Source organism: Crocodylus porosus, unplaced genomic scaffold (genome assembly GCF_001723895.1).
Source record: "Crocodylus porosus isolate Cpor-Errol unplaced genomic scaffold, CroPor_comp1, whole genome shotgun sequence".
Taxonomy (NCBI): domain Eukaryota; kingdom Metazoa; phylum Chordata; order Crocodylia; family Crocodylidae; genus Crocodylus; species Crocodylus porosus.
This window is the reverse complement of record NW_017728911.1, coordinates 37805220-37815064: the sequence shown is the minus strand read 5'-3', so window position 1 is coordinate 37815064 and position 9845 is coordinate 37805220. Positions and strand designations below refer to the sequence as shown.

At 50.3% G+C, this 9845-nt stretch overlaps 3 protein-coding genes across 4 annotated transcripts in view; 2 read left to right on the top strand and 1 right to left on the bottom strand.

The window, feature by feature from the left end:
• Nucleotides 1-86, bottom strand: part of ZWILCH (zwilch kinetochore protein) — a 27615-nt gene extending 27529 nt beyond the window's left edge. For both annotated transcript variants that reach the window (XM_019533848.1, XM_019533849.1), the window contains exon 1: nt 16-86. In XM_019533848.1, coding sequence (XP_019389393.1) covers nt 16-71 — 56 coding nt within the window. In that variant the 5' untranslated portion in view covers nt 72-86. The remainder of the gene's footprint in view (nt 1-15) is intronic.
• A 356-nt stretch (nt 87-442) lies between these two features.
• On the top strand, nt 443-6652 carry RPL4 (ribosomal protein L4). The gene is made up of 10 exons (XM_019533852.1): nt 443-544; nt 1350-1521; nt 2358-2464; nt 2919-3057; nt 3412-3536; nt 4055-4184; nt 4635-4791; nt 4985-5068; nt 6316-6436; nt 6524-6652. Exons 1-10 carry the CDS (start codon nt 542-544, stop codon nt 6575-6577), a joined length of 1092 nt encoding a protein of 363 aa, XP_019389397.1. The 5' UTR covers nt 443-541; the 3' UTR covers nt 6578-6652.
• A 1960-nt stretch (nt 6653-8612) lies between these two features.
• On the top strand, nt 8613-9828 carry SNAPC5 (small nuclear RNA activating complex polypeptide 5). The gene is made up of 3 exons (XM_019533853.1): nt 8613-8761; nt 8863-8955; nt 9597-9828. Exons 1-3 carry the CDS (start codon nt 8672-8674, stop codon nt 9729-9731), a joined length of 318 nt encoding a protein of 105 aa, XP_019389398.1. The 5' UTR covers nt 8613-8671; the 3' UTR covers nt 9732-9828.
• Nucleotides 9829-9845: the final 17 nt, after the last annotated feature.

The following is a 9845-nucleotide window of genomic DNA, read 5'->3' as shown; positions in this document are numbered from 1 at the left end:
CACACGCACACTCACCGCAGGAGGCGGTCGTACAGGCCGGTGGCCGAGCTGTGCCTGAGCGCAGCCGCCATTGCCTCCTCACCCGAACCGCGCGCCTTCCCGCCCCGCCGGAACTACACCCGCGCCGCGCACCCGGCGGGAGAAAAACATCTTTTTTCTTTGTTTGACACAGCTCCGCGCAGCGCACTCCCTTGCAGCGACTCCGCGCAGAGCCGCTTTTTAAAAAAAACACACTTTTATTACAAGTCTTTTCAGCCTCCACCGCCTCTTGCAGAATCCCTCCGCCGACAAAATAGTCCCCATGCTACCGCGGCCCTAAGAGGCGCGGGAGGCGGCGCTACCGGGAATAACTGCCAGCCCCGGCGGGGCGGCGCAAGGAAGAGGAGTGGGGGTTGCCCGGCGCGGTGTTTTGTTGGGTCCTAGGGGAGGCGGGCGCGGAGGAAGGTTACATATAGGAAGGCGGAAGTGCTGAATCCTTCCTTTTCCGGCCGGCGCCGCGGAGGAGCGAGCAGCCAGACGGGCCGCAGCCTCCGCCGCCGACATGGTGAGACGTGGCCTGGGGCGGCGGTGCTGGGAGAGGAGTAGCCGGAGTGGGGCGAAGGGTGGCCGTAGTGGAGCCGGGCGGGGGCACCGGGCCGCACACGGGTGCGGGTGGGGGATGGCGGCCGCCATTTTGAAGTCGTCAGCGCCGCGTGGAGCCGGGGGGGGCCCGCCGGGCCGGGCCGGGCCAGGGGGTGGTCGCCCCTTTCCAGCGCTGGGTGGGGGGTCAGGGCCCGTCTCAATGGAGGTGGGTTAGAAGGGATCCGTTTCCTCTCCCCCTCCAGGAAGAAGGGAGGGGGCAGCTTTCGGCCTGCCACGTGGTTTGAGGGGTCGCGTCGCGGGTGTTTGGGAGGCTCTGAGCGGGTGTTGAAGGGGAAACATCACTCCCGGATCTCTCAAATCAGGAGAAGCTTGATGAAGTTTTGATGGGTGTTCTCACGGTTTATAGGGACCTGAACAGATCATCAGGCCCGACCCCCTGCCCTGGGCAGGAACGAGCGCTTGTGATGAACCCGGTCTATCCCCAGCTGGATGTGCTGCTGCTTGTACAGCGCCTTCAGCCATTTCAAGTGCTGTTATTAACGTTTTAAGTGCTGTATTGCTACCCTTGGGTCCATGCGTTGGGGAAGAAGCGCTGCTGTGATGATGTAATTTGCGACGTATCCAGCGCTCGGCGACAGTAGCCTGCTGTCAGCATGCCGGCACTGCTGAGCTGAAGACTGTTTGACTCTGAGCAGCACTCGTTACGTTTCTGGGTGGGAAGCACCATTGACTTGCGCTGAGGAAAACTGTTTTGTTTTGTTTTTCAGGCTTGTGCTCGTCCATTGATATCGATTTACTCCGAAAAGGGGGAGACATCAGGCAAAAATGTCACCATGCCTGCTGTCTTCAAGGCTCCCATTCGCCCAGATATTGTGAACTTCGTTCACACCAACTTGCGCAAGAACAACAGGCAGCCCTACGCCGTGAGTGAACTTGCAGGTATGACTTGGAGTGTAGCACAGCGAACTGGAATGGGTCTGTTAGGTTTGGATCGACTCTTGAGTACTTGTAATGGTGTAACTGGCCTGTCTATAAGATCATAGTTTTGTAGAGCTAGGGTCGGAGGGACCTGAGCAGATCATCTAGTCCAACCCCGTTTGTCTAGTCCGACCCTCTGATGTCTTGCCATTCAGTCCTTGGGGCTTGTCCCATCTGTCAACATAAGACCATTCAGATCGGTCATAAATTTTGACTTGCTGACTCTTAAAATATTTTCATGCCAACTAAAACTGAAGAGCAAATACACTTAAAATTGAGTTAAATATATACATGCAATAAAACATTTAGGTATTTATCTTTCACCCAAAATGACACAGATGCATTCTGAAAGCGGTAGTTTTAAAAAAAAAAAAAAAGGGAATTGTAAATGCATGCTGCAGAAATGACTGTAGGTAATTAAACATGCAAGGAGTGGTTCTGGCTGAGCAGGAACAAATCTACCATGAAAAGGCCTGGGGAACATGGAATTGCCATCAGTGTCACAACTTGATATCTAACCTGAAGGACATAGCCAGAGGGTGGTCCTAGCATGCACTTTTTGGTATGAGTCTGTTTATTAAACTGAAAACCAGCTTACTTCAGAAATGAAGTGTGGTACCAGCACAGAGTACCAGACCAGGGCACATAAATGATGAGGTTCCACTTCATTGGTCCGTGTTTCTGAACTGTATGATATCAGTGGAAGTTCTGATTGTCCATCCTGAATTCTGTATTTTTCTTATATGGGAAAGTAGTGTTGTTTCACACTCTTGAGTTTCGTATCTTTACTATTTCAGGTCATCAGACCAGTGCTGAATCTTGGGGTACTGGGAGAGCTGTTGCCCGTATTCCCCGAGTACGAGGTGGTGGAACTCACCGTTCTGGCCAAGGTGCTTTTGGGAATGTATCCTTTTTCTGGCTGCCTCTCCCAAGTAGTTATACAACATAACTGAGAAGAAGCAGAAGTAGTTATCTAAAGGTTAGTTTGGAGATTCTTCCCCTTTGAGGTAATAGCATACTATAGTTTAGGCTCTAGAAACTGTTCTTGAGCTTGTAATGTGAAGAATAGCGTTTCCTGTGCTGGTTCAAAGCTTTTATGGTTTTTTTTAAAATAAACAGACACATTCACTGATTGCCACGAATGAAGAATTGATTTGCACATTTTGAGATCGGAATGCAGTATTTTCGCTTGCCATGATGTCGTAATTTGCGTCTTACTCTGTATTCAGTGACAGTTGCCTGCTGTCGATGAGCTGGTACAGATGGCTGACGAACGATTGATGCTGAGCAAGGCTTAAAAAAGGTCTTGACCTGCAAGTGAAGTTTGGAATGTTTTCTTCTTAACAGTAGCTGTATAGATGTGCCGTGGGGGCCGTATGTTTGCCCCAACCAAGACTTGGCGACGTTGGCATCGTAGGGTTAATACAACCCAGAAACGTTATGCCATCTGTTCTGCTCTAGCAGCTTCAGCCCTTCCAGCTCTGGTCTTGTCTAAAGGTAGGTATTTTGAGTACTCCAAAATGTTGGTTTTATCATGAATAACATTCTAGGTGTGGAACATTCTAGGTTTTGCCCTGGTAGTTCAGGATAGCGAGCTACTGAAATAGCAGTCTTTTGTCACATTCCAGTTCTGACTTCTGTTTGTATTGGAGGGTGAGAGTTGAGGTGGAGCTACCCTCAGCCTTGGAAGTGTTCCTTATACATATAGTTGGAGGCACATTAGTGGAATTATATGGAGAAGCCAGCATGGACCCGCTCCTTGCACAAATAATTTTATATTTATTTTCAAATAAATTATCTACTGCGTGAAAGCAATAAGTAACTTAAGATCTATTTTCAAATCCTAATCAGGTCACCGTATTGAGGAGATCCCAGAACTTCCCCTGGTAGTAGAGGACAAAGTGGAAAACTACAAGAAAACCAAGGAAGCTGTTCTGCTTCTTAAGAAGCTTAAAGCATGGAATGACATCAAAAAGGTGAGTTTGTTCTTCATTAAAGGAGCTTTTCAAAATTACCATTAAAGTACTGCTGATATTATGGGGCACAGGTTCCAAACTGTTTGGTGAATATGTCACTGCAAAGTATGTACTAGGTCAGGGGTGGGCCAGATGTGGCCTACCAGGCCATTCTATCCCTAAAAAAAAAAATCTAGAAAATTAATATTCATCTGCCCCGGCTGCTTGTCATATGGCCCTAGATGACTTGCCAAAACTCAGTAAGTGTCCCTCTGCCCAAAATAATTGCCCGGCCCTGCACTAGGTTGTAGACAGAGAACTGTAGGCCAGGAAAAGTACATTTATTACTCTTGATTTACTCGTTCACATTACCATTTACTTGACCTAACTGAAGAGATTATTGCTGTAAGAATGATGAACCTTTCACTGGTCCGTGTTTCAGATGAACTGTGATGACGGTGAAGTTCTGACTTGTAGCTGATGTTCAGTTGTGTTCAGGAATTGCAGTGGCTAGTTTTAACACATTTGTTTCTCCGTAGGTCTATGCCTCTCAGCGTATGCGTGCTGGAAAGGGTAAAATGAGGAACCGCCGTCGCATCCAGCGCAGGGGACCCTGCATCATTTACAATGAGGACAATGGTATCATCAAGGCATTCAGAAATATTCCAGGTAACTGAATTACAAAACAAAGGGCAGTTACCTCTTGGCAGGAGCTCTGCTCTACTCTAGAGCACTCAAATGATGAGATTCCACTTCATTGGTCCGTGTTTCTGAAACGCATGATTTTGTGGAAGTTCTGACTGTTGGTCTAGTTAAGTGGTAGAGCATTATTTTTAAGAATCTGCTTCAACAAGGATGTCATGTTAACAAACCAGTTGTCACATGGAGTGGTAAGATAACTTGTTACTGGTCTGTCTTCTGCTCATGTGAATATCCTAGAAAAACTAACTTGGAGATTTTGTGTGAGATGTCTTGGTAATACTGTGCGCAAGTCATTGTAGAAATAAAGATTTTAAAGCTAGTACACTCAGGCTAGAGCTTTTTGATCCAAACATCCAGTTTTTTCCATTGTGTGTTTAAAGTAAAATGTCTGTGCTGTGTTTCTGCCTTTTTTTATAGGAATTACTCTTCTCAATGTGAACAAGCTGAATCTGTTGAGACTTGCTCCAGGTGGGCATGTTGGGCGTTTCTGCATTTGGACTGAAAGTGCCTTCCGCAAACTGGATGACTTGTATGGTACCTGGCGCAAACCTGCTAGCCTGAAGAGTAACTATAAGTGAGTATATCTGGAATCTGGTCTGGGTAGAATTAACTTTAAAAATGGTATTGTGCTAGCCAGCACCATGCATCTCCTAATAAGGGATTTTCCTCCGAGTGTAGGTTTCCTAGATGGCTATTTTTGTCATACCAGTAGCTATGGGCATTTTCCATGTTCTGTCCAACTTGTGACTGTAAATGTTTGTTTGCAGCTTGCCGATGCATAAGATGACCAATACTGACCTTGGAAGAATCCTGAAGAGCCAAGAGATCCAGAGAGCCCTGCGTGCACCAAAGTAATCATTATTTATTCTCATGGTCAAGTAGATGAACTTTTGTTTGGACATTTTCATTCCACTCTAGGGATGTAGACATAACCTGAGAGCAGCCCTTCAATTCCTTGGTTTAATGTGGTTAATTAAAGGGACAATGTCAAGTAATTTCAGGAGCTAAGCAAAAATCAGCTTTAGAATGTACCTTTATGATACCTTTTATGGGAGAGGGAACCAGCATTATGGTTATAGGTTAGGGGCTGCCCCTCTCGGCAGCACAGAGGCAGAGAGAGGGATCTTGGAGTCAGGACTGACTCCAGGATGAATATGAGTCGCCAGTGCGAGGAAGCAATAGGCAGAGCCAACCACACCCTGTCTTGCATCAACAGGGGCATCAGTAACAGGTCCCGAGAGGTCTTGCTCCCCCTCTGTGCAGCACTGGTCAGGCCGCAGCTGGAGTCCTGTGTCCAGTTCTGGGTGCCGTACTTCAAGAAGGACGTGAAGACCCTGGAGAGGGTCCAGAGGAGGGCACTCATATTGTTGGGGCCCTAGGAGGAGAGGCTGAGGGACCTGGATCTCTCCAGTCTCCACAAGAGGAGACTGAGGGGGGGATCCTTGTGGCTGCCTACAACCTTATCAGGGGCCAGCAGCAGGGACTCGGGGAAAGTCTGTTCCCCAGGGCCCCCCTTGGAGTCACCAGGAACAATGGCCACAAGCTGCGGAAGGAGAGGTTTAGGTTGGATATTAGGAAGAACTACTTCACTGTCAGGGTGGCCAGAGCCTGGAACGCTTCCCAGAGAGGTGGTGCTCTCACCTTCCCTGGAGATCTTCAAGAGGAGACTGGACAGGCACCTGGCTGGGGTCTTATGACCCTGTCACCCCCAGTGCTCCTTCCTGCCCATGGCAGGGGGCCGGACTCGATGATCTGTCTAGGTCCTTTCTGACTCAGTGATTCTATGATTTAAATTTGAAGGTCTTTTTATGGTAAGTTTTCCAGTGTTTGGTCTTGATTCAGACTTTCTGTGGTATATGCAGTGTATTAGTTAACCTGTAGCCTTATGCTACTGTATGGGAATTGGGGAAATGAAAGACCACTCCTACATATTTCCAAACCAAAAGAAATATGAAAAGTAAGCACATTTAAAGCAATGTTTTAGTCAGATGGTAGACGCAGAAAAGGATTTTTTAAAAAGTGGACAAATAGATATAAAATGCCTAACAGTTGGCATTTTTTACCTCGTATTCTGATTTGTGGGGCCTTTTTTCCACAGCAAAAAGATTCACCGTAGGGTCCTCAAGAAAAATCCACTGAAGAACTTGAGAGTCATGATAAAATTGAACCCGTATGCCAAGACACTGCGACGCAATACCATGCTGCGTCATGCTCAAAACGTGAGTGCAACTCAAAATCAGTGTTGTATAATGCAAATGCTAAACACTATGCATGGTCCTGATATCTGGTTTGATTCTTTTTCACAGCGTAAACTCAAGGAGGAGAAAAAAGCAAAAGTAAATGCAAAGGCTGCAGCATAAGCCTTAACCAGTTTCATCCAGCTGTTGTCCAGAAGCGGTCTCATAGATTTACTACAAATAAAATGTATTATGATACTGGAATGTTGTGAAGTTATTTAACACTGCTAAGCACCTTTTGGGGGTGGGGAAAGACACTCACTGACCATGGAAAGCACTTAACATAAATACAAGATTGTCTTGTACCACACAATCGGGCTTCAGTTTGGAAAAATGTAAATACAGGAGACCCTTGCCATTTGCAGGGTCCACTCTGGTGGTCCCCACATATACTGACAGGACTCCCCATCAGACCCCACAGCTGCCCTTGCACCCCCTGCCTCTGCGAGAAGCTGGAAGTGCGGGGCTCCCCTACAGTGCCTGGAGACTGCGGCTGCTTCTGGGTGAGAACATGCTGCTCCTGCCACCACCTCCCCATCCCTAGTGCTTACCCTTTGCCTGCCTGGCTCTGCCCTGCCCCACAATCCATGCCTGCTTATGCAAAGGCAGGAGCTTGGGTGCTTGCCCCAACCCACCCTGTTGGTGTGGTGCACTGTGAATATTCAAATCTCTGAATAGCAAGTATGTGTGTACCCTGGGGAGGGAGATGGCGGCAGCAGCATCTTCTCCCCCAGTAATACATATATTTCATTAAAACTGGAATGTTAGGTAAACTACATTAAAAAATGGGGCCCGAAATTGGTGAGAATTAAATTGTTCCACATTGTGTGTGCAAAGGTCTTTGATCCTGACTGGAACCCATGGTGTCAAGGTAATAAAAATGTTCCTACGGAAAGACCTGGAGAAGTATACATCTCTAACAGCGGTTCTCAACCTTTTATGTACCAGGACCCGTTCGTAAACATTACTCCTGACCCACTGCCCCCGAGCCAAGTGTGTTCATGACCCTTTCATATATTCTTGTGACGCGCTTGGGTTGAGAAATGCTGCTCTACTGCGTTCAGAGCACTGTACGCAAGTCACAGCCCAGCATTACAAATCCAAAGCTGAGACTACTGTTGCCAATACTGTCCATGTCCGTCCACCTTCTTGCACATTTAGTTCAAGCCTGGAATACGTGCATACATGTTCTCAGTGGACAACTAATTCACTGGAAAAGGAAGTATACAGCTCAAAACAAAGTGCTTGTCTTAGCAATGCCAAAACTCACTCCCCGCACCCCATAACCTCATGCAGTAGAAATATTAATTACCTGTTTCAACTTTTTGTGCCCACCCCCAATGTCAGGAAGGAATGAATACATAAAGCAGGACTGGCAGTTGACAAAGGAAATTAAGGTGATGTCAATGAGTTTAAGTAACTTCAGAAGTAACCAGCTGAAATCTGAAACTGGTGAGCAGCAAACTCACGCAGAGAGGGGCTTTGTGAGGGCTGCAGTGGTTTGAAGAACTCTGCAAGAAGCCGCGAGGGGGCAGGTGGAAACCCTCTGCCCTGGCCCCGCTGCTGCCGTAAAACCAGGTTTGGGAGTGAGTTTTGCTCTTCGTTGTCGGTGCTAACCTTCAGTCGCTTGGCAACCCAGAGAGGTGCTCCTGCAGGCGAGACGGGGCTGACTCGCAGGTTGAAATGTGCAAACCTAAAGCAACAAGTGCGGCTGCCAGGGCCCAGTGAAGACTTCGGGACATCGTGTGCCCCTTTACAAGGGCAGCCGCTTTACCCTTTTATAAAACCGTAAATTCTATGGTGATAATAAAATGGCAAAAACCCATTTGATGGAGCAAGGCGAATGGGGAGGCGCTCCGTGCGGTCTTCCTGCCGTTTCCCCCTCGAGGGAGTGCCCCTAACGCCGCCGCCGTCGCCCCCCATCCCGGTGCCGCCCCTTCATTCGTCCTGCTGTTATTTCCCTCTCTCCCAGCCCGTCCCCGCTGCCAGCACAACTACTAAAAGCCCGGCGCCCCCCCGGCCGAGGGGCACACGGATCCGTTCCCGCCCAGGTCCGCACGTGCCGCCCCTCCGGACACTTCCGCCCGCACGCAAGATGGCGCCGGCGCGCGGTCACGTGCCCTGCGCCGACGTCATCGGGCTGCGCCGGGCGGAAGCGGCGCGGGGCCGGGGGCTGGGGCCGGGCGGCCGCCAGGGGGCTCGGGCCGGGCCGGGACGATGCTGAGCCGGCTGCAGGAGCTGCGCAAGGAGGAGAAGACGCTGCTGCAGGTGAAGGCGGCGCTGCACGACCAGCTCACGCGGCTCAAGGTCAGGGGCAGGGCAGGGCAGGGCAGGGCGACCCCCACTCCCCCACCCCCCGGGCTGGGGCCGGGGGCAGGGTCAGGGTCAGGATCGGTGTCTCGTTGCAGGTGGAGGAGCTGGCGCTCCGCTCCATGATCAGCTCGCGGGAGGAGCCCGTCACCGTCTCGTCCTCCGCCGTCGCCGCGGACGAGGCGCAGAAGGTGAGTCCGGGCCCGGGCCCGGCTCCGGCGGCAGTCCCGCTCCCGGCTGGGGCCGCTCTGGTTGCGGCGGCCCCCGCGCGTCTCGACCCCGGGCTGGTGGTCCCGCGGCGGGAGTCCCGGGCCGCGAGGCTGCGCGCGCGGCGTGGGGAAGCGCTTGCCGCTCCGGGGCGGAGGCCTGGCGCAGGTGACAGCGGCTGCCGAGCGCGGGGTGGATTCGGAAGGCGTTCACGCGAGGCTGCGGAGAAAGTGCTGCTCAGCAGCACGGGGAGTCCGGTGCTGAGGTCCCTTTCAAACGGTGGTTTTCAGCCCCGTGGGTCGCAAGAATGTATGAAAGGGACGCGAACCAACTTTTTAAAATGGGCTCTCTTTTAAAGGAGGAAAACATGGGAAGCTGTGGCTTTTCCCTTGCAGGCTGGCGGCGTTTCAGCTGCTTGGGGCTCCCCCAGCCCCTGTCCCCCACCGCCGGGGTCCGCACTGGCCATCGGTGTTCACGGATGGGTCCTGGCCCAAAAAAAGGTTGAGAAGCGCTGGTTTAAAAAGCGGCTGAGGATTATTTAGTCTTTCCTAGCTATTTCCTTTTCTAGTATCCAGCATTATTATTCCTCTTAGTAACTGAGCAGTGATACTCTTTGTCATACCAGGCTCTTGGGCAGATGGACAACGAGGCTGCTATCAATCAAACTGAATTGCAGTTAAGTATTCAAGAGCGTAACAAAGAAGAGGAGGAGGAGGAGGAGGAAGAAGAGGAGGAGGAAGAGGAGGAATTGGACTCCTGAAAGGGGAAGAGTGGGAAATAATCAGTCTTTTTATCACGGACTCAGGAACATCCCTGCTGTTCAAGCAAAACTTCCCATCAGGGCTGGTTTGGGAGGGGGAGTGCAATCCCTCTG

Excerpts from the sequence above, each read along its gene's own strand:
- RPL4 (XM_019533852.1), top strand. Across the intron at positions 3,537-4,054 it reads CATGGAATGACATCAAAAAG|GTCTATGCCTCTCAGCGTAT; the intron begins GTGAGTTTGTTC and ends GTTTCTCCGTAG. Across the intron at positions 6,437-6,523 it reads TGCTGCGTCATGCTCAAAAC|CGTAAACTCAAGGAGGAGAA; the intron begins GTGAGTGCAACT and ends TCTTTTTCACAG.
- SNAPC5 (XM_019533853.1), top strand. The coding sequence starts at position 8,672 with ATGCTGAGCCGGCTGCAGGAGCTGCGCAAGGAGGAGAAGACGCTGCTG. Across the intron at positions 8,762-8,862 it reads ACCAGCTCACGCGGCTCAAG|GTGGAGGAGCTGGCGCTCCG; the intron begins GTCAGGGGCAGG and ends GTCTCGTTGCAG. Across the intron at positions 8,956-9,596 it reads CCGCGGACGAGGCGCAGAAG|GCTCTTGGGCAGATGGACAA; the intron begins GTGAGTCCGGGC and ends TTGTCATACCAG.